Here is a 23,498-nt window from a genome sequence, read left to right as displayed (position 1 = left end):
CTCCTTTGCTACTGTTTTCAATCATCCCCCTCCAGTAAAATACCTGCACAGTGTATCTCGAGGACTGCCTGTCTGAGCTCACAAATGGGAGTGAGGTGATGGATGTCAGACTTATCTACAGTTGGCCCTCAATGTCTTGGAAAGGATTTTGAGTATTGATCTACTTTGTATGTTTTCACAGCACAGCACAGGATTTCAATCTGTCATCTCATTTTTCTGCAAATTGGAGAGTGACAGAATCATGGAAGGCATTAACATTGTAGTTTTTATTTTTGTGTATACTATCTCTATGCATTTAGATTATGGAGTTTAAGAAATAAAACTTGACTAGAGAAGAACCGGTTTAGTGAAAGTAAAACACTTTAATTGAAATTGTAAAATTTTGATATAATTTTAGACTTACAGAAAAGTTGTAATAATAAAAGGAACTCCTATATACCCTTTAACCTATTTTAAAATGTATTTTTAAAATAGGTTTTCCTCTTCATCTTAGCATTTGCTAGCTATATAATAGATAATCTTATCACAATGGTAGAATAAATTATAAATCGTGTCAACTGGCCCTACTTTTTTCTCCTCAGCTTTATTGAGATATAATTGACATATAGCATTATGTAAGTTGAAGGTGTGCAACATGTTGATTCCATAGATTTATATGTTGCGAAATGATTACCACCATGGCATTAGCTGTCACCCCCATCCTGTCACATAATTACCATTTCTTTTTGTTATGAGAACATTTAAGATCCTGTGTTTAATTTTAATACTTTTTAAAGGTTTTTTTAAAATCAAGATTTCTTTCCAGCATATTGTTATCCTTAGAAATGTCTGTCTCCTTTCATCCAGTCCCTATTTCCCACACCTGGAACCCCCTCACAATATTCTTAGAGATCAATGGAAGATTTATCTGTTTTAAAGCTTGTCACTCCAATTTGGAGTTTGGGGCTAAAATACTGTTAATTGAAATGAAATAAGATGCTATTTTAATAGGGTTGGATATTATGGGACTGTTTAGGCAAATCCCGAGTGTAAGGAATCTAATTAAATAGGGGGAAAAATGAACCTTGTTTTATTTTGCCTCTGTAGAATTAAAACATTCTGGAGGCAAATGGAAGTGGTTATGCTTTAATTTTAAAATGGTGCTTGAACTAAGTACATTAAACCAATGTAATTAAAGGTATTTGTAAATTTAATATTTGATGTACTATTTCTTAGTTAAATCTTAGAATATGAAATTTAAATGTTCCTTCCTAAGATCCCACCATGTGTACTTGTTTTCACATTATTGTTTGCATCCTGTGAAATCATTTGTGAAAACAACTTAATTATAAAGTAGAAAAAGATTATCCAGCATGCAAGGTATTTTTATTTCATTTATAGAAGCAAATGAGAACAAAAGCTGTTTATTTAAATAAGTTGAATAAAGGGACCATCTTTTTAAAAATATTATTTGCATGAAATTATACAGAATTTAATTTGTTTGCATTTTTAATTTCAGATTCAAAACGCTAATGATGTATTAATTGCGCCACTTGAGAAATTTCGCAAAGAACAGATAGGTGCAGCAAAAGTAAGTGTTACATTTTATTATTCTTCAGACATTCTCTTGATATTTAAAGATGACTTAATTTCAGATATTAACATTTTTGAAATTAGAATGACCTTTTAAAAAATTCTGTACGTCATTTTTAGCTTTTGCACAGAGCCTGTTACAAAGACTGGAATTCTTTTAAACATAGAAGATTATTCTTTTTCTACTGAATAGAGAGAAAGTGAGCATGTTACTTAATAAGTGAGTTCCTCCCATCCCTCGAATTGTAGGAAATTAACTATTTTAAAGAGGGTGGAATTACAGTAAAATTATGAGGAGCTTTGTTCCTAACACCTATATAAAATAAAAATTAGGCACAGGATATGTTGAAAATTCCAGCAGTAATTATAAAAGAACTTTTATTATTTTTTACATTTTTTCATTATTAATAAAATTGTGTTCATGGAAAAATTTTAGACATGTTCGTCCAGTCTTTGCATTAATGTTTAATGGATTATGGACTGGTTAAAATTTCCCTGAGCCTAATAATTTCTGAAACTTACTTGCATCCTCTTTCTTAGATCCACATTTTACCTATCTGCTCCATATCGTCTAAGGACATAAAATTTAGAGTTTCCAAAATAGAAGGCATCATCTCCCATCCTTCCCATCCTGTCTCTCTTTTGATTTTCCATTTTGTCAATGACATACCACTTCCCCAGTTATGCAGTGCCGTCCATTCTACTGCAGAATTATTTCCCCTCCTTTACTTCCCTTCTGTCTGAAATATTGAAATAGCCCACTAGTTAGTGATGAGGATTTTTAGGCTGCTTAATTTTAAAACAGTTTATGATGAGGATTTTTAGGCTGGTTAATTTTAAAACTGCAGATGAGAACCAAGCTCCAAAGAGTGGAATTTGCTTGCCCTTTGATCAGAGACAATTGCATTTGTGAAGGAAATCTCCATGCCTCCCTCTCTGCGCCAGGAGGAAGGGGGGATGGCCTTATCTCTGGAAACTCTTAATGGGGAAGGCAAGAACTTAAGTTGTTTACTGTCTGGCAACCTCATGTAACTGATCCCCCACCCCAAAATCCTCCTTTGTCTTTAGCTGAAGATAATATTTGAGCGGTGACTTCTGCCATTTACTCAATCCGGTTTGATTCTTATCTAGAAGTTGTGGGACCGCCCAATGGCTGGACCCTACCGGCACTGGTACCATTTTAACTTTTTTTCCTTTATCTTGTAAAGAGATGACTCACATACCCATGCCTTAAATTTAGCCCTAACCCTCAACTCGGGGCAGCAGCAGGAGCTCTGACTGCCCGTGTGTCCTGTCCCCATGCACCAGCTCTGCCTGCCCATGGGCCCTGTCCCCATGCTATTCCACACTATTCTCTAAATAAAAGAGCACTACTGCCAGATCTTAAGAGTCTAAGAAATCTTTCTTTCGACTCCTCGGCTCACCGACCCCGCATCAGTTAGTCTCCACACCCCCATCCTATTCTGTTAACAAATTTTTGTGACCTTTAATTGTCATTCTTTGATGAAACTTTCAATGATTCTCCTTGAGAGACAGTTTAGTCGTGATAATGACAGCTTTCCACAGTGTGGCCATTTACTGCGTTTCAGTATGCCTCCCTCCACGGGCACGTTGTCTTTTCATCAGTCTCTGTGTATACCCTGGCTCTATCCATGCCTTTCCCCAAACATTTCCTCTCCCTGGAATATTTCTTACCCTTTACTTGTTGAAGTCTTGCCAGCTCTCCCTGGCTTATTTCGTATCCCAGCATCAGAAAGAAGCCTTTAAATAGGCCTTTCCTCACATATCTATTCCTTTTCCAGAATTGATTTTTTTCTTCTCATAGAATCAAGTAGTCCATATGCTTATTTCCTGTAAAAAGCTATCACAGTCTGCCTTGAATTAGAGATTTCTACCAATTATGAGCAATTATCAAGTCAGGGACTAAACCAGAACCATTTTTGTGTTAATTAATTCAGTAAACATTTATCAATAGCATGGTTGGTCCACTTGTGGAGTATAGGGTTTGATAAGATAAAGGGATACAATTGTAAACAAGATAGGCATGCTCCCTGCACTTGTGTCCCTTACTATCTTTTGTGGAAAACAGACACCAAAGTAATTGCAAATTCATGGAGGAGGATTATGATGCAAAAGTGAGAGTGTAATTAACGGAACCGACCTTGTCCAGAGAACCAGGAAACACCTTCTGGAGGAAGTATTGGTTAAGTTAACTAAATGATGATTAAATTAAGATTAAACTAAATGATGATTGGTTAAGTTAACTAAATGAAGTATTGGTTAAGTTAACTAAGTGATGATAAAGAAATAGCTAGAAATGGGGATACAGGGGTGGGAAGAGAAGAACTTTTATATGTTCCTGAAGAGGGAACAGAGTGGTATAAATAAAGATGTTGAAGAAGGAAAGAGCCTGACATTTTAGAGGAAAAATATGCAATGTGTTTGGAATATAGAGGACCATAGGGATGGAGGACATGTGCACAGCTTTATTAATGATTCATGGTATTTTACTCCTTTTTCTAAGGGCACTGATCAGCCAAAGAAAAGTTGTAGGTAGAGGAGTGGTATTTTATTTGCATTTTTAAATATCCCTCTAGTTGCCTGAATTGGGGGAGGCAAGACTGGGAAAACCAGTTTGCCAGCTATAGGATAGTGGCTTTAGATTCAGAAGGCAATAGTGTCTGTAGCAACAAAGGGAGGTATTTTCAGAGGTAAAACGGAAAGGGTAGGAAATGGGTTACATGCTGGGAAGTGAGGATGTTTCAGGGATGACTCTCAGGGTTCCAGGTTGCATAATTGGATGCTTTGCGGAGCCACTTACTGAGATAGGCAACATTTATGTTTGGATGGCACAGATGATGAGTTTGACTTTTGTACGTAATGAAGGAATTTGAGCTTCATCCAAGACATTCAAATGGAGATGTTGAGTTGGCAAATGTGTATTCGGATCTGAATTAGAAATACACATTTGGAAATTATGGCACTCTAGGTCGTAATTAAAATCATGGGGGTAGATTAGATCCCCCCCGGGAAAGAATAGAGTGAGGACAGGACCTAGGTCCCGTATAATCTGAGAACTCTCAACATTTGATGTTTGGGAAGAGAAAAACAAGACAGTTAAGGAGCCTGAGAAGGGGCAGAAGAAGGAAGAAAATAACAAGAGTTGTAGGGTTTTCACTGAACTATTACATCTGTGACCTAATTAAATCCTACAAGCAACCTGTGAGGTGAGTACAGTGTTACACCTGCTTTACACTGAGGAAATGAGGTGACTGTGCTAGATGACAGAGCTGGGAAGTCAGACTATGGATCTGAAATCAAGCCATTTTAACTTCAGAGCCTCGATTTATAATGTTTCACTTCATCAATGATATTTGGTAAAATTAAAGAGCTTTGTGGAGAATTCTTTCTCTAGTACAGAATATTCCAAGTGTTCTGGCCCACCTAAAACAGTAGATTTTACTTGTATATGGATTATTCTTATTTGAAGGGTTAGTTAGCTACAATTGCAGTAGCATGAGCATTTACACTCATTTTATTTTATTTTCTGAATATCTCATTTGCTAAACAGATCAACTGAGAGCACACGACAGTGTACCATTCCTTTGCCTACTCATTAGGAGGTTAAATGTGTGGTTAAATGAAAGCAAATGAAATCTGGAACATAGAGATTATTGTACTTGGCGTTTTTTTTGGTGGTGATTCTGTGTATTCTATCTGCCTGATGCTCTTAGTACGAAATTGTTTGTAAGCTGCTAAGTGATCCTTGTTTAGTAAAGTGAATGAAAAACGGATTCTCATATATGCATAGGTCAATTTGTTTTGGCATTGCAGAAACATCTTGGTAGGAATAAAAGTACTTGAAGGTGTTTGTTTTTTCTACTGCCTTACCCCATTTTACTTAAGTATTTTCTTACTTGGTAGATAAAGTTAATTCTACAAATGACACTCTGCCTCTCTTCAGTCTTTGCAGTGGAACTTTCTCGCAAGTGTTTCAGGCCAATGAGCGAGCTGGAAGGCAAGAGTGTCAGTTAAGAGTAGAATCTTCCACTGTAGTCAGTGACCTCCTCAGCTTGGTCCAAGTGGAAAATGCTGAGTCAAAGTGGCCCTCTCCTCACAACCAGATGATCCTATTTAACTGAAGTGGATAAAGTCCATGGGCCACAGACATTTCCTTTGCAGTGTGTTCTATGGAGCTTTGAGACACCTGATACTTTGCTGTGGAAAGTGAGGCCCTGAGTGAGTTACCGTTGTGGGAAAGAAGCACCATGCCTCTGTGAGAGGCGTTAGAAAAGATTAATGACGGGGTTGTTGAACTGAAGGATAGAGGAGATGGTTCCTGCTTTTTGAATAGCTAAAGTTATCTGTAAACAGTTGTCAAGAATGTATTTATTTAAAGCTTTGTAGTCTGATGGTATACACAGAATGGAATTGTATTACAAGCCTGACATATTACATGTGTCAGAGTGTCGAACTAAGTGTTTCATTTGTTTAATTCTTCTCCTGATACACTGACAATTTAAATTCTAGAAATGAATGGAAAGTATGTATTCAGAACGATTAATGCCAACTAGAATTTCCACAATATGAATATATCTAGAGCAGCATTATTACAGAGCAAGATGCATTACAACTTTTTACACTTTTTGTATAAATTGACAGCTATATTTCATTGATTTCATTGGAAATCTCCTCCTTGCCCCAGAGAGAATCAGTTGTAAGTTATATCTGCAATTTGCACACTTGTTCCTCCATAAGCTGGCTGACTCCAAAATATAGGTAGAACTCTATATCTGAGCTCTTAATCAAAGACAAATATATTATGGAGAAATGTGTGTGTGTGTGTGTGTGTAAACATATATACATACCATACTGTTACATATTTTAAGAGATGAAACTGATTTTCAGGAGGCCAAGGGCTCATTTTGTGAATATAAACAGACTGAGCAGCAAGTTGGCACAGCGAGTTCTAGAACTCACTTCCTCAGACCAGCAGTCTTTCAGCTCTTCCATGCTGCTGTTTGGAATGCTCTTTTGTGAAATGTTTTGTTTTCTCTACCTTTAGCAAACAAATAATTTGGTGTGAAATATATCTTAATTATAAAAATGTTTCAAATATGCCCAAACTTTCCCACTTGAATCAAGCCTAGTTAATACATTTCCCTTGACTTTTAAAATTTCCCCCAGCACACAGTAGGCACTTAACCCTGACTTATTTCATTAGAGGTGAGAGACTTGAGAAATATTGCCCATAAAAATTGAAATACACATTTTTCATTTCTTTGGGAAATATTTTTCAAGACTGGTTTTCATTTTTAATTAGACCTTAATGGAAATCATATGAATATTCTTCTATGGTTTTAATAGAAAAATAAACAATGTAACATTAGTCCTTTCAAAACAGAACTTGATTTTCTTTACATTGATTTCATGTTGAAGACTGTAATGGAACCCGATAATTCTTGTCTCTTTGTTCTGTCCGTAGAGTTTGGTTCTGTCTCTGAACATTTATTATTTTTAGACATGCCTTGCACATGCAATTATTTTAGTATGTAGTATCTAAAAGAAATCTATAGAGAATTGTCATGATTAATTCCTGTTACAGCCTACATTCCCTTCAATGTGAAAAATGGCTGCAGTCCGATTTGTTGTCTCAAATATACAAATGGCTTAGAGAATCTAGAAGGATTACAGATGCTTTCCTTATTCCAAATTATAAAGTTTTTGCCACTTTACTGATGTATTATCCATCAAATTAGATGAATAATTGGACTCATGGTGAGAGCAATCCAAAGTATGTGGCTTATAGGGTCAGAGATAGATTTAGTAAACCACCTAACTTTTCCTCCATTTGTCAGCGAGTCCCACAGAGAATGGTCAGGATTGGCTTTTCACATGCTGCTGATGGCCACTGGGCTGAGTCTCTGTCTCCTGGACAGATGTTTTCTAGGGCTGAATTCTCTGGGTAAATTATAAACCATTTGATAATTGTTTTGAAACTGCTTGTAATTCCCTGTATTATGTCTACCGTCAGAAGAACCTATTATGTAATATGGGGTTGAAGAATTATTTTTTGTTATTTGATCATCTTTTTTAACAATAATAGTTAACCTTTATAATAGTTAACCAAGTACTGCCCTGAGCACTTTACGTGTAAACTCATTTAATCTTTATAACCAGCATATTAGTCAAGAAAACTGTGAAACTCATTTTCTAATGAGTTTAAATAAACATCATTCATCATTTTATACATGAAGAAACAGAGGTGCAGAGAAGTTAAGCAAATGAGGTCACATATTGGTAAGGAGTAGAGTCAGATTTTAAACAGAAATGAGATAAAACCTATGGAGTTCTCTAATAGCACCATTACATATTTGATGCTCAAGAAATGTTAATTCCTTTTCTTTTATTCTTAAAGAAGGAAAATTGGCTGGTTAGCTCATTTGGAAAGCTAGCTAGTGCCTTATAGTGAGTTCTGTAGAGTCATGGAAATTTGAGATCAAAACCTGGCACTTAATACTTATAGGAAATGTGAACTTGGGTAAGTTAATTACCGTTTTGAAGCCTTAGTTTTCCGTCTGAAAAATGGAGAAAATAATAAAACAATCTTCATAGGATTGATATGATAGCATAATTTGACATTTCTTATAAATTTCTTACCATAATTTCTTCCACATAGTAAGCACTAAGATGTTAATTGCTCTTATTTTATAAGAATAATTATTGCTATTAAATACTTTCAGTATTAACCCAAGTATTGCAGTAAAAATAAGATCATTGTTCATGTAGTTCAGTTTACCTTATTTTGTTTCATGGACAGAGACAAATCCATGTTGATTGTTGACTGTTGATAAATTGTGGTTCACAGGGGTACCAAGCAAGAGGACCTTAAATGGACATTACTTATAATTAATAACACTGTACAATTTATGGAGCACTATTACTTATAACAGTCTTACAAAGTAGGAAGTGTCAAACCTGAGGTCCAGAAAGATCAGGTGGCTTTGGTGACAACCAGAGGTGCACATGTCTCTAGCTGGGACTCAAATCTAAGCCTTCTGATACCTCATTCAGTAATTTTGGCACCATACTGAACCTGCCTCCATCAAGGGATTGTATTCTTTTTTTTGTAGTTTATAGCGTGTTTTCACCATCCTTACAACATCATTGTGAGGTGAGTATCAGCCCTAATTGACCCCATTGCCACCACTAGAAAAGCAAACCAGGTCACATCCCCTGGAGACAGTGAGTCATTTATAGTCTCTGTACTTGACAGGTGGTGCCATTCAGTGTCTCTTCATGTTTCAAAAATTGCTAAAGAATCATGTTTTTATGTACGTTTCAGAACTTGCCAGTCATTGGAAAAGCTGAGCCTCCCACAGTTAGAATTCTGGATAGGGACATAAGCCAAAAGCCATTCTGCTGAACTGTTCAAGTCACTTTATATTATTACGTCATTATATGTTAAATATGTATGTACATTTATAAACATATATAGGTTATTATAACTTTATTAAATGGCTACTGTGTGCTCAGGAGGGTAAGCGCATATGTTATAATTTGATTATAATAAATTGTCGCGAAGATTACCGCTATTTTCCCTCCTAATTATTCTCGTCAGAAGACTGATACTTAAGAAACATTTTAAACTTCCCCACAAATTGTATTTTTACAGGAGATCTTTATGCTAATTTTTTAGGTCAAATAGATACCTTTTTAAGATTTTAATGCAATTGTTGAAATCGATACTGAGAGATCTTGAGTGTGAAACCGTGCTGTACAATAAAGTTATTTTCATTCTTCAGAGACCAGGTTTCTTGGGTGAGAATCAAGCCTGTTTCCTTATAATGAAGTCCTCCTTATAGCAAATCCAGTTACTTAAAGTTAACCTGGTGGAGGGAGAAACTCCAATTAACTAGTGAAAATTTTCTCAGTCTCTTGCTTTCAACAGGGACAACAGTGAGGAGTTCTTCCGAAGCTCCATTTGGAGAGCATCTCCACAGAGCAGATTTCCTCTGTGAACTTTGTATCTTCTCTAGAAAATAGGCTGGTTTCCTTGGTTGAAGAGTTGATGTTTTTATTTGTAAATACATTCTTGCCTCTACCACATGGACCGCCTGCCCTACTGCAGAAGAATTTGCTACATGAGAGTTTATGCCTCTAAATGCATCTCATGGTGTGTGCTTTGTCACTGAGCATTGCTATACATGTTTATTTTTACTTACACCTTCTTTGTTTAGGATCACTGCCTTTCCAGTGGTCCTCGAAGTGGTTGGGAAGCTATTGGTGATTTCTTTTTTTCAAATTAAATGTTTAGAAATATTCTGAAATACTTGGGAGACTCCATATTGACTTTTGTAGGGAAGTCAAACAAGAACACAAGAAAATTGGAAACATTTGATTTTGTATTTACATTTTAGAATTCAAAGCAAGTTGCAGATACAAACAGGAATATGTGGGTTTGGTGGTGTTTGTAGTATGTGTCATTTGGTGTTAACCATGGAGCTCTGATAAAATGACTACCATCAGTGAGTTAAGCCCTCTTGTGTTTAATTTTATAGTGTAATTGTTGCTTGTTTGTTGAGAAAACGCACAAAAATATCAGAGTTTGTGATCAGGGTAATCTAGGAGGAAGAAAAAACATGAAGGATTTTCCAAATCATTTTTATAGTATACTAATTTTTGCAAGTTATAATCTGTTTTTTGGGGTTGTTGCAAATGCCAGCATTTGAATTTTACTGGTGTTTTATTGGACTGTTCCTCTTGCCCTCACCTGTATTTTATGTGTATCAAATTGAAATTAAAACTTTAGAGGGTTTCCGTTTATTTCAACGTGCATTATAGAGACTATGAATCAGTGAGTTAAATATTTAGGAAACTTCTATGGATTTAAAAATTAAATTATGAAAACCTCAGACTGTTTCCCCTACAAAATTAACTAAAACCTTTTGTTACATCTGAAGTACAGAAAATTTTCATGTGTAGTCACCCCAAAAATGTACTGAGCACCCAGTGTCAAAGTTGCCACTGTCAATATTTGTCGGGCCACTGTCAATATTTGTCGGGAAGCCTCTGCATTTACTAAACATTCGTGTTACGTTTAGTTAGTATTCTTACTTAGTATACTTACTTGGTAGTTCTTAATAGGACGTTGTTTCAACTTACCAAAGCCTTGTTTTCTATAAACTGCTTCAATTTTTCAGTGTTCTTGTTAGAATTTAGCAGTGAAAACTGAATATGAAGCCCCAAAGAGTGTCTGGTTAAAACCAACGTTAACAAAAATAGTTGACCAATAAAATTCGTATTCTATAAAACTCACCAATAAAATTATTTACTGTACTCATCAGGTTTATTTGGATCAAAATAAAACCTCAGCAGCTCTTAAAGTAGAGCTCTTTGATTCCATGCTTGCCTACTAGACTTTTTGAATTTGATGGTGAGACTTTTACTATGTTTCAGTTACTTCATTCCGAAGTGGTGAGATGTTTTGGCATCTAGATTTTATCATCTAATATATTGGCAGGTCCTCTACCACCTCCTCCTCCTTTCTCAGCTCTGAGTCATTAGAAATTTGATTAGCGTGCCATCATCCATCTTGTCTTAAGTCATTGATATAAAAACCATTCAACTGGACAGTGATCTATTTTGTACCAGGCATGGTGTTAAGTCATGCCTGCAAAAATAAAATCTGATGCTTGCCTTCATGGAGCTCACAGTACAGCAGAAGAAGCCCCAGGGAAACAGATAATTAAGATGCTATGGGATTAATGGTATCTCTGAAATATGCCCATCGTATTGTACAAGCACAATGGAAGAAACAGTTCACTCTGCTTAACCAGGGGAAACTGGCAAAGACTTATGTGAAGTTTCGCCATTAAGCAGGTGCAGTGTAAAGGCTGGCAGAAATTTTCCTGTCAGTGCAAGGGAAAACAGCATTGCAGGCAAAAGAGAAGAGTCGTGGTGTAAAAATTTTGTGATGTGGCTTAGAAGCTTGATATATTCTGGTGTGATTAGAGCTATTCCTTGTAACCTTTGTTTTTTTCTCCTTAAACCACAGTAAGAAATGCATTTTACATCACACTTCAGTGAGTATATGTGCCAACATACTTCTGTTACTACGTGATGTAATCTGTTATGTTCACTTGTATTCTAACCTATTTCATTAAAACAAATGCTGGTTATAACCCATGAAACTGATTGTGTAACCTACAGTATGTCATAACCCATAGTAGGAATAAATATTGGGCCATAGGTTAGCATGTGTGTGTAAATGGAAGATGAAGGCAAATTGGTGAGAAATGAGGCAGGAAATATTCAGCTGGCGCAGAATAATGGGGAGTGTTGTGCTGTGCCAAGGAGTTTTATGGTTAATAATAATCATGATAATAATCAGGATATAATAGATATAGATCATATATGTCAGTATTCTATACAGCTCATATATATTTATTTGATCTTTACAACAATCCTATGAAGTAGGGGCGATTCTTTTCACCCTTTTCTTACTAATGAGTAAATTGAGGCACAGAAAAGGTAATGTCATTTGCCCAGGATTAGGCAGCTAGTAAATTACAAAGCAGGGATTGAACCCAGACATTTTGGCTCTAAGGACATGTTCCTAACCACCCACACTATACTCATGTGGGCAGTTGAGTCTTGAATCTGTATTTCAAGAAGATAGTTTCTGACTCCTGCCTTTTACAATACTCATAGAGACCAGCTGCCAGCCAATATTTCAAGATTTGCATTAGCATGTTAGTGATAAATTCTAATCTACCATCAGGGGATCAGGTCATTTCTGTGTACCTGCCGGCCATGCAAGACTTGGCAACTAGTAAACCAAACCAGCAGGAGAGCAAGAGCAGATAACCTCAGGCAGGCCTGTGTCAGATCACAAAGGTGTTTGACTCTAAGCTCCCAGTGAATGCCCTCCAGAGAATTACAAACCTCTGGAGTTCAGGTGTCTTCCATGGAGGTCAAGGATAAGCCTGTTTGTTAGCCCTCTAGTTTCCTTAGGGCACAGCCTTTCTCAGGCTCTGCTTTGATTCAGGAGCTCCTGCCATTGTAATGCTTTTCTTTATGTCAGTAGAGTTCTCCAGCCTACCACATCTTTCCTTATTAAAACTTGTTTCTGTTCTTCCCTCTGGGCAGGAGAGGCATGTGTCCTCACCTGTGAATTCAGCTGTCACCAAGTTCCCCCAAAAAAGTCGGCACAGGGGAGAGGGAGCAGTGAGCCCACCATCCTGTGGCATATTCTTAACAATTCTTGTACACCAGCACCAGCTCACAACAACCGTGTTCTACCTCAGAATGAGTTTTCCACTCTGCAGTTTAAGGATGTCCTTTGTTTTAGAAAGTCTAGAATGTTCATTTCTGTGTTTAAGGCAGAGATTGGCAAACTGCAGGTCAAATCTGGCCCTCTGTCTCCTTTTGTGTGACCCATGAACTGTGGATGGCTTTTGCCTTTTTAAGTGGTTTAAAAGAATTAAGAATACTTTGTGACATATGAAAATTATGTGAAATTCAGATTTCAGTGCCCATAAAGTTTTATTAGAATACAGCATTGCCCATTTGTTTGTTTTTTCTATGTGGCTCTAATCTCATAACAGCAGAGTTGGGTAGTTGTCGGAGACCATGTGGCCCACAAAGCATAAAATATTTCCTCTCTGGTCCCTTGCAGAAAACATTTTGCAACCCCTGGTCTAAGGCCTGAAACAAATTTCACTTTTCACCTCTGCAGTCTTTAGGTCTTCATGCAAACAGGACCTTCTCTGAAATCACAGACTTAATAATGTGCATTTAATGGTTTACATTCCATATGTTGGAAACCCACAGAATTTATGGTAAGATAAACTTGGGTGTGACCTTCAATAGGTTAGTGACTAAAAGTCATATTTTTGTGTATTGTTTGACTAAAAGTCAAACACAAACACCACAATTTTTATTTGAAGTAAATATATCTTCATGGAAATCTTTTATCTTTGAAGCCAAATATATATTCTCAGTTTAGGGTTATGGTTTGGCACACAAGCAATTTAGAAGATGGTGATGAGGAATCCTTTTTACATCTGAAGTAGAATGTATTTAAATATTTAAGAGAAGGCCAAGTAAAAACCGCTATACTCTACAATCACGTGCCTTTGTTTAGGTTTCACACTGCAACCCAAACTGCTAAATATGGTGGACAGCCTCCTCCCAACAATGTTGTTTTAAGTAAGAGTGTGATAAATCTCATCACAGATTTAACTTTCTTTTTATTCATGTGCATTGTTTCTACACTATACAAAAGCAGCCAATTAAAAATGAAAAGAAAATATTTTGGGTTTTTTGGGATTGTGCAGATAAGATGACTCACTTATTAACCCAAATTACTGAAAATTGTGGATATGTTTGTATAGACTCAGTGCTAGATAACAGGAAGTATGCTGGCAACTGGACAAATATATTGAGAGAAATAAGGTTAGGTCTGCCATTTTTATTCACAATAATAAACAGCTCGCCCTGATTTATTTAGTAATAGGTTTGCTTAAGATAGCTTCTTACTGTTCTGCTTTTAGAGTAGGTTTGACGTCTTTCTTCTCTATATACAGTCAGTAATAATATGAAGCCAAACTGAATGCTCTCCAGAGACCCTGCAGCCCCCGTTTGCATTGAGAGCCTGGTGATTTACTGACTCTGAGTTAGGGAGATGACCTCTACAATTACTGTAGAAATCCAGTGAGAAGTGAAGTGAGCTCACTGGAGAAAGATTTCAAGCATTGACAAAACTTACCTTATTTGGTAAATGTGGTTAACTGGTCCCAGCTGGTAATGCTGGTGAGCTCATTGTGAGATGTATTGTCTCTTTAAGCCAAATTTTTGTATTTTTTATCTATTAGAATTAGAGTGTTAAATGGTATGTTTAATTTTTCTAGATGTACCATGGACTAAATCAAATCTGAAAGAATTCCACTTTGAAAATTAAAGCTCAGATGCATTGACACTTGAACAATTTTCTATGTGTATTTTCTGGTCTATCATGTTGTTCACCGTACTTAGTCTTTGGGGAATTTTGGTTTTAATTTATGCCTTGAAGAACAAGACTCCTTTGGGAAGCAAATCCTTGTTTACTTTTTGGCTTTACTATACTTGACTATATGTTCATATAAGTTTACTCTGTACATTAGAATTTTAGGGTGAAATCTGTTAATTTCGTTTCCTTTAATTACCAAGAAGCACTTCATAGTTAGCAAAGAAAGGCTGCAGTTTCTCCCTGATAGTCCTGTCTCAGTTTTGGCTTTTCAGAGAGTTAACCTGAAGTCTGGCTTTTCAGAGCTGGTTGTTTGAGAGGAAAAAAGCATAGGCTTTTGCATTAAATGGGCCTTGGGTTGACACCTGGCTCTGCCATTTGTGAACTTGACTTTAGAACAGTTTCTTAACTTTGACAGTAAAAAGTGATACCTATTCTTCCCAGGATTTGTGAGAGTTAATACATGTGTGTTAAGGTGCCTAGCCCAAAATTGATAGTAAATGTCAATTTCCCATTTGTTCTATTCCATCAGTGGACTAATTCCAGCTTTTCCTTGGCCTCACTTTCAACTGTCTCCTTTTGGAGTATCTCTATATAACCTGGCTGATCCTCTCTGCCTCTGTCTTCAATTTTCCGTGTGGTAGCAGGACAGAAAGGGTTCTTCATATCCTTATCATCCAAAGTGAAGTTCAGCAGGATCAACTAGCAGCTTATTAGAAATGCAGAATCTTTGGTCCCACCTGAGACATTGAATTGGTATCTTCATTTTAACAAGATCACTAGTTGATTCAAATGCCCAATAAAGTTTGAAAAGCACTGGCCTGTCTTACTTCCTGGGGATCCACTGCTCTGGTGAGGAGCATGGTCCTCTCTATGTTGGGGATTATCCCTGAGTTTTGAAGTACTTGAATGATTTCAGAGGGGTGACCCCAGAGAGAACTGTGAAAAAATTGTTTCTTTCCTCTTCTGGGCTTAACTGTCAGTCAATTCTGCACATATGTGAACTTCTCTGCCCTTACTACCATCTTCTCTGACTGGATTGTAATTGTAAACTCATTTAGAGAAGGATGTTCTGTTTTGTTTGGTAAAGATAATAAGTGCTCATCAGTGTTGCTATGGGTTTCTTTCTGGGGTAGAGGATAGCAATTTGGCATCACCATTCCTTTCTGTCTGATTCCCATCTGCCGCCCTCCGTTCCGTAATTTACATCATCTGCCTTGCCACTTATATTCTTATGGGGCTCTGAACTGGTGACTTCTGGTTGGTATTAATTTTTCTCCCCCTACCTTGGCTGTACTATGGAGCTTTTTCCTCCCTCTCTTTGTTAACTGATGATAATCTCCTCTTCCTCCTCTCTTCTAGCTTCTCTATTCTATGTGTTGTTCGGATCTCCTTCCTATTTTACCATTTCCTCTCTGTCCTCATTATGGTTTTCAGGTGAGAAAATCATTTGGCACAAGGATTAAACCTTAGAACAAAAGTCTTTTGGGTTCACATAACAAGACTGCCTCTTAGCCTGGGCTCTGTGGACTTTAGCAGTCCTTCAACCCTTGTCCCATTCAGCATACAGCCTCTGAGCTGGGCTGTAATTTATCTTTCTGCATGTCCATCTTCATGTCTCGACTGAGCTCCTGGAAGACAGATTCTTTATTTATTCATATTGATAATCCCCGGTGCCTGGCACAGAGCAACCCAGTATAAATGTTGGTATTGATATGTTATGTCTGTTTGCTAATCAATAGCAAAATTCTGAAGACTGATGGGGTTGCATCCTTGATTTGGGGAACTACATAGAGAAGACTGTTAAAAAAGATCTTACTAAGACCAGAAAAAGGGACAGGCTGGGTCGTTGGGGTCTACGAAGGTAGGACTCCCTGTGAGTCTTTCTGGGGTACTTGGATAACCCTAGAGGTGAGTGTGGTTCTCAGATTGCAGTACATTTTTAGAAGATAATATCCAGGGTAGTTCATGATGTCTGGACAATACTGAACATTTTGATGCTAGTAATTTAACACTTATAATAACAGTTTGTGAATGGTTTTTATCCTTAAAGATCATCTTATGATTAATGTTACCTTAGGCATAATGAGATTGAGAACTCAATGGATATTTCCACTCCTGCGCTCCCCCTTTCATTTTATTCACTTGTACTGTGTAGTCATGCCATTGTGTGTGGTCTTTCCATTATATCCTCTTATAGGACATAATGTGTAGTCATTTGATCATAACATAAAACCTACCAACCTGGGATTGTATCTGTTGGTTTTCTTTAGTTACTATAAATTGCTCAAGTAATTGTTTCAGCAAAATGTATAACAACAATAGCAATTAAAACTTAAAACTTGTTTTAAAAGCAGTAAAGTTTTGTTGGTGGTGGTGGTTTAAAATCAGCCACATAAGTCCTTTTACTCTAAATGTCACAAAAGCCAAGCTGAAGCTTTGGCATAGCATTCTTTCTTTTACTGGATCATATTTATTTTCTGGGGGCGAACATTTAGAAGCTGGGAATTCATTTTCATAGATAGTCCTATAAACTCAAAAGACATTGAAAGGAATCACTTAATTCTAGCTAGCAAATTGGCACAAAAATGTTAAATAGAAACCCAAATGAAATCACTTCATGATGAAGTCACAAAAATGAAAATGTCATTGGTGAAATGAAACAGAGCTATTGCGCTTAGCCTGCTGTTTAATTCAGATCTGTCCCCCGTCCCACCTCTCTCTATTTTTTTTCCATTATGACTTGACTTTAGTGAAATTTACTGTTCTTAATTCAGAATATTTCCAGATCCTTCCTGGGCACTCTCCTTGAGAGAACTAATAATCAGACAAAGCAATTTCTGGATTCAGGAGAGATGTGAAGTTTTCTTATGGTACAAAGGGAGCTGACATCTTCTGTAAGGCCTCATCCCAGAAGGAATGCTAAAAGCAGTGAATCTTGAAAATGTCAAAGTAGATAGAGAGCCTGGGTGGCCACGTGACAGTGAAAAATAGGAAATGTTTGTGTTGTGTGTCATCTGAGTAACTATCATTGCAGATTCAAATGTGGCCGGTTCTCCCTCCTGCTCCTCCCTGACCATGAGCCAGAGATGTGGGTGCAGGAGTGGCTTAGCTCAAAATCCTTTTCCTTCCTCATCACTTATGTGGCTCATACTCAGTTGCCAGATTAGATCTGGCAGTCCTCAAAGATGACCTGGTTTGGTCATAGATAGGTGAGGCAGAATTTGTTGAATATTGGAGTTAAGATATGGATTCTGGTCGACACCAAAGGCTGTGTTCTGCTGTGCCCTGTCGTCCTAGCTTGAGAAAAGTAAACAAGAGCCGTTTTCCCTCTTTGCCCAACAGGACATCAGGGCAGATCAGAGTAAACACTCCAAAGATTGGGCCCTATGATTTCACCAGCTCAATTGGAGCCAGAAAGATTAGGGAGCTAAATATATTGGTTATGTTATACTACTGAGTTGATTCCCTGGAGAATCTTACAGAACCTTAATGTCAGCTTGGCCTGCTGCCTTAAAACTTGTGCACAGCAAGAGTCAAATTCCATTTACCATGAAATCAGTATAAATAATCCCATTCAGTGGAATATCAGATGCTTTTGTCCTACCTTCCCTTTTAAAAAAACCGTTGATTTGCTTTTGAGCCTGTGTATATTTAAATTTTAAATTGGCTCTGAAGTCCAATTCATAAAAGATTTTTGTGGGGTGTTGGTTTTTTTTTTTTTTTTTTTTTTGCAAAACTGCATTTCTGTTAACTTCTTTAACATGTTCTGTTGTTGGCTTATATTAAATACTTGGATTAGTGTTAAGAAATAAACAAAAAGCTCATTGTCTAAAAACTATAATTGCCAACTTCAGATTAAATTTTTTTAATTGTGTTGCACATGCATAAATGCAACTGCAAGAATTAATAACAATATTTTTAAATAGGATAAGATGACTGGAACCAAAATGAAATTATAAATGTATGCAAATATAGTTCAAATTACAAAATGTAATCTTTCTCAGATTTCTACAAAAAGAGCTTAAGTAGGTGCCTTGGGAAAATAAGTGCACTGTTTCTCTCATAGCATTGTGAATTAAAGACTTCTCCATGGAGTAAGTTCAAAGCCAAGAGGACAAGTTGAGCTTTATTTACCTTTCAGTGGGTGGCATCTCCTGCATGTACTCAGATCCTTAAAAGTCTGAGGTCTACATTTTCCATTATAAGGCTTTATAGCTGGGTAACCTTGGGCAAATCAGTATCAAAGGATACGGTTCATAGACATCTCTTTGTATTTTGAGAGAATCAAATGAAATTTCTAGTGTGAAATGTTTTGTGAAATCTGAAGTATTATCCAATTATTAATTATTATTTTCCATTATAATGAACCTATTTCCAACTTGTCCTTTTTCAAAACAAGCATTTTTTTGTTTTGTTTTAATCTAAAAAGCGTGGCTATCCTACAGGGAACAGACTTCCTTGAAAAATAGTGAAGAAGAAAAGTTCCTACTGGGGCTGACTATTCATCTGTAGGGAATATGGAACAATGTATTTCTTGATAGAGTGGAACTAAATATGGCTTTCTTCACACTCTAAGGTTCTTGGCTTAATTTTGTAAATTTTTAGTTATTTAGAAAGATCCTCCCTTTTCCTGTCTTGGTTTAGAAATTATCACTAGACTTGGGGAGGAAGCTCTTTATTCCTTCTAATTTTTATGATAATCACCGAGAATTTGCTTCTCTATCTGAACTCATTTTACTTGGCACAATGAAACCCATTTTACTGTTTGTGAGTTACATATTATTGCAATAATTGCTGCATTATATGTGAAACTTCCTCTTAAGAAATGTCTGTTCATCAATGCATTTCTTTACTAGCTGACCCCTCTAAGGCCAAATTAGTAATAAGACTGTAAACATTTGCAAGATTGCAATAATGGTTTAACTTCTTTGAGAAAAATAGATTATAGTGGGCAGAACACTGAATTAGATTTAGACTTTATGTTGAGCATCCTTGATTTAGAATGAAGGTAATCTCTTTGCTTTGTTAAATTGGGTGGTTTAAGAGAAAAGCACTAACTAGATATTAGGAGACCTTGGAGTCTGACACTTAAAATCCGCTGTTATCCCTCCACTTAAGTGACCTTATATTTAAGGCAGGAAGGTGTACGTGAGGAAGAAACTACTTCTGAGGCCATCTATTTCATCTGTTCGCAGCTTTGTGTGAAAGTTCTTATTGAACGTTTCATCCCTATTATGGACTCACAACTGTGCTGAGCACTGGACATGCATTGATGAGTAAGAGATCATCCTTGCCCTTGAACTATTCAGTCCAGGCTCATATGATGTTTAGCTCTGGTTCTCTATAGCGCCCCTTCTTCAGGCTCATGTAGAACTGATGGAGTGTAGTGCTATTCCTCATGATATGCCCTCAGATATTTATCCCATCAGATACCAGATTCCTCTCCTAATCTGGCTCCAAACTCCCTGAATACTTTTATCTTTATTTTCTACCTTTTGAAATGAGGAAGTTAGATCATTTCTCTGGGCCTTTCTAGCTCAAAATTTGCTACGTTTCTTAAATGGTAATCTTAACTTTTTCATTTGAAACCTTCATCTGACCAAGATGCGAGCTTTGATGCAATAGCATTGTGTGAAATTAAGTGATGGACACAGAGATGCACTACCCAGAGCCCCCTTCAGGGGAGGACTTGCTGCCCGTGCTATAGGAGGGCCGTGGGCAGCAGACAGCCTGCAGCTGTCAGCTCCCTCTGAGCTTGCTCCTCCCTCCTGGGGCCAGCTGGGATTCAGGCAGCCCACATCCAGTGGTTGATAGGGGTAGGCGTAAAAAGATGCAGCTTTTTAAGCTCACCACAGGACGATTCTAACAGATGATAATTCTAGCTCCAGAGTGCCCCACTGAGTGGGCCTAGGCCTCCCCACATCATATCTTCTACATCTCTCTCTATCCAATCCTGGTTTCTGGAGAAGCCATCTGGAAGCAAAGTGGTTTATAGAATGCTCTTTGTTATCCTCTCAAGCTCTGTATTTTATTTAAAAATTGTGTTGTTGGTTTTTTTCAAAGCTGTTTGCAGAGTAGTAGAACCTTCCTCACAGTGAAAAGGGTAAATGCAAAGAGATATGTGAGCATTTCAGATAAAAAGGTCCATTTGGCCATGGAGCTTAATTCCTTAAACATCATTTAGAGCTTCAGTGTCTTTAACTGCCATGAAAAACAGCCATTCCATTTTTGGTACTATTCCATAATTGAGCTTGACATGTATCCCTAGGGCCTGAACAAACTGCTTGTCACTAAATGATACTTTTGTTCCTTGTAAAGTGCCTTCAAATTGAGAATTTAAAATTTTGTTTCAGAGCAAAGTGGAATTTTATAAAGCATTGCATGGGAAAGAGTGGAATAGTTGATCTAAAACAAAGTGGGGGATGAGTATGTGTTGGTGAGTATGTGTATATTCTTTTTCCCCCCAGCTCTAAAATTCTTTGGTCAGTTACTGAGATATATTTTAAGCGGATGTGGAGAAAAGTAAGTTGGCATTCATTTCATGACATTTAGAATGATTGTATTGACCAAAAGGAGCCAATTTCCTGTTTTTATCATAAAAAGGCTTAAAATAACTTATTCCAGGTAATGCACCTTTTAGAATCATAGAAGTAACAGATTGTAATTCTCTTTATAGAGGAAGAGGGCTTTAGTCTGGTTCTTGAAGAACGTGTAACACTGTAGAGACAACAAGAGTACATTCTCCCTGCCATGCAGAAGGGTGCTGGCAAAAATCACACTGGTGACGATCACGATGGTGGTGGTGGTGTGGTTCCAACATGCCCTTATTGTTAGAATGTTTTAGAATCTGTTGGGTGTGGTGTTTTCACATTTTTTTTTCCTAATAATACTTCGTCTCACCAAAGCAAAAGCTAGTCTCTTAACCTCTGAATTTCAAAGCGCTTTATCAAAATTTCTCTTATGTCACTTACTATAGTAATTTCTACTTTGCAACATGGATATTTATTTTCTATATTCTCTCCTCTACTTAAAGATAACGTCTTTGAAATGAAAGTCTTAAGTAGCGCTATTAGAGGGAGTAGTAAGTGTTCAGTAAATATTTAATGAATCGCTGTGGTGGTTGAATATATTATCCTTTAAATTCTGGGGGGATTGAGTATTTATTATGTGCTAAGAACAATACTAAGTGATTTACAAGAGATTTAGTCCTTTTAAGGACTTCATTAGGTAGCACTGTTGTTATTTCTGTCATACAGATGAGGAAAACTCAGAAATAAAAGAACCTGTTAAGGATTCCATAGATGCTAAGTGCTGGCATCAGGATTTGGAATCAGACTATATGACTATCACTAAAGGTGGTGCTCATAATCCATTACGTTATATGGTGTAGATATAACTTACTATTTTTTTTTATTAAATGAAGGGATGATTTTTTTTTTTTCCTGCTTTATCTCCCCAAATCCCCTTGGTACATAGTTGTATATCTTAGTTGCAGGTCCTTCTAGTTGTGGCATGTGGGATGCCACCTCCACGTGGCCTGACGAGCGGTGCCATGTCTGCGCCCAGGATCCAAACTGGCGAAACTCTGGGCCGCTGCAGCGGAGCACAAGAACTTAACCACTCGGCCAGGGGGCCGGCCCCATAACTTACTATTTTTAAGCAATATATTATTTTCTAAATGAAGCAGACCAGTGTTTTTAAAATAAAAATTTGATTAAAATGTTGCTTGAACTAACCTGTGCTCTGTGCCTGTGGCAAGGACTCATAGCTTATTAATTTTAGGTAGATTTTATTCTCACATAAACCTCATGGCTGAAGAATGGGATTCTCTGTGGTCCAGGATACTAGCTAAAAGAATCAAGTATCTAGAAGTGTTCTGGGGATGGATGGAAGGCACTGTGTTTTTTGAGGAGGAGCTCCAAGTCTTGGGGGGGGCTGCAGCTGTTTCACAGCCATTCGTCATATCACAGAGGTTCTCTCCAAGGGGATGTTTTAGTTGACAATGAGAGGGAGCTCAGCATCTCAAGGCAAACAGGATAGACGCGTGGTGAGATGCTCTCCCTTTTCCACACATAGTTCCTGGCCTTTAGGTTATTTTCTGGATGAATCAGGTGGCTGATTCCTCTGAGGCATGTGAGACAGATGAGAAGAGATAGCCCTCTTGTGATATGTGTATTTTTTCCGCACCGCCAAGCAATCAATTCTGACACTCTCTGAAGAATAGCATCAGGTCCTTCAGGTTAAGGGTTCAGTCTTGTATTCCTGTGCCCCATGCCACCCTCCTTCAGATGCTAATCGGAAGTCCATATTGTCACCTATGCTTCTGACTGACTAGCTATAGATCCAGGGTTTCCACAACCTCCTTATTTGGTTTAATTTGCTAGAGCAGCTCAGAGAACTCAGAGATAACATTTTACTTACTAGATTACTGGTTAATTACAAAAGGATATAACTCAGGAACAACCAGATGGAAGGGACGCATAGGGCAAATATGTGGGAAGGAGGTGCAGAGCTTCCACGCTCTCCCAGCACCTCCACGTGTTCATTAACCCAGAAGTTCTGCAAACCCCATCCTTGTGGGGTTTTATGGGGGCTTCATTGCATGATTGATTAAATCATTGGCCATTGGTGATTGAACTCCATCTCTAGCCGCTCTCCCCTCCCTAGAGGTAGGAGTGGGGATAGAGGGGGTGGGACTGAAATTTCCAACCTCTAATCACATGGGTAGCTCCACTGGCAACTAGCCTCATCCTTAGGGACTTTGCAAAAGTCACCTTGTTAACATAAACTCAGGTGTGGTTCAAAGGGGTTTGTTATGAATATCTAGATATATTTATAATTCTTATCACTTAGGAAATTCCAAGGGTTTTAGGAACTTTGTACCTAAACAAATGGGGAGGAAAACCAAATATAT

General features: G+C 37.4%; 1 protein-coding gene across 2 annotated transcripts in view; it reads left to right on the top strand.

Moving 5' to 3' along the window:
• The window catches only part of ARHGAP42 (Rho GTPase activating protein 42), a 261,928-nt gene that overhangs the window by 144,377 nt on the left and 94,053 nt on the right, over positions 1 to 23,498 (top strand). For both annotated transcript variants that reach the window (XM_014842478.3, XM_070490390.1), the window contains exon 4: positions 1,499 to 1,570. In XM_014842478.3, coding sequence (XP_014697964.1) covers positions 1,499 to 1,570 — 72 coding nt within the window. The remainder of the gene's footprint in view (positions 1 to 1,498; positions 1,571 to 23,498) is intronic.

This window comes from Equus asinus, chromosome 20 (genome assembly GCF_041296235.1).
Source record: "Equus asinus isolate D_3611 breed Donkey chromosome 20, EquAss-T2T_v2, whole genome shotgun sequence".
Classification (NCBI taxonomy): Eukaryota; Metazoa; Chordata; class Mammalia; order Perissodactyla; family Equidae; genus Equus; species Equus asinus.
Note: the sequence above shows the minus strand (reverse complement) of the source record. Positions and strands in the feature narration are given on the sequence as shown.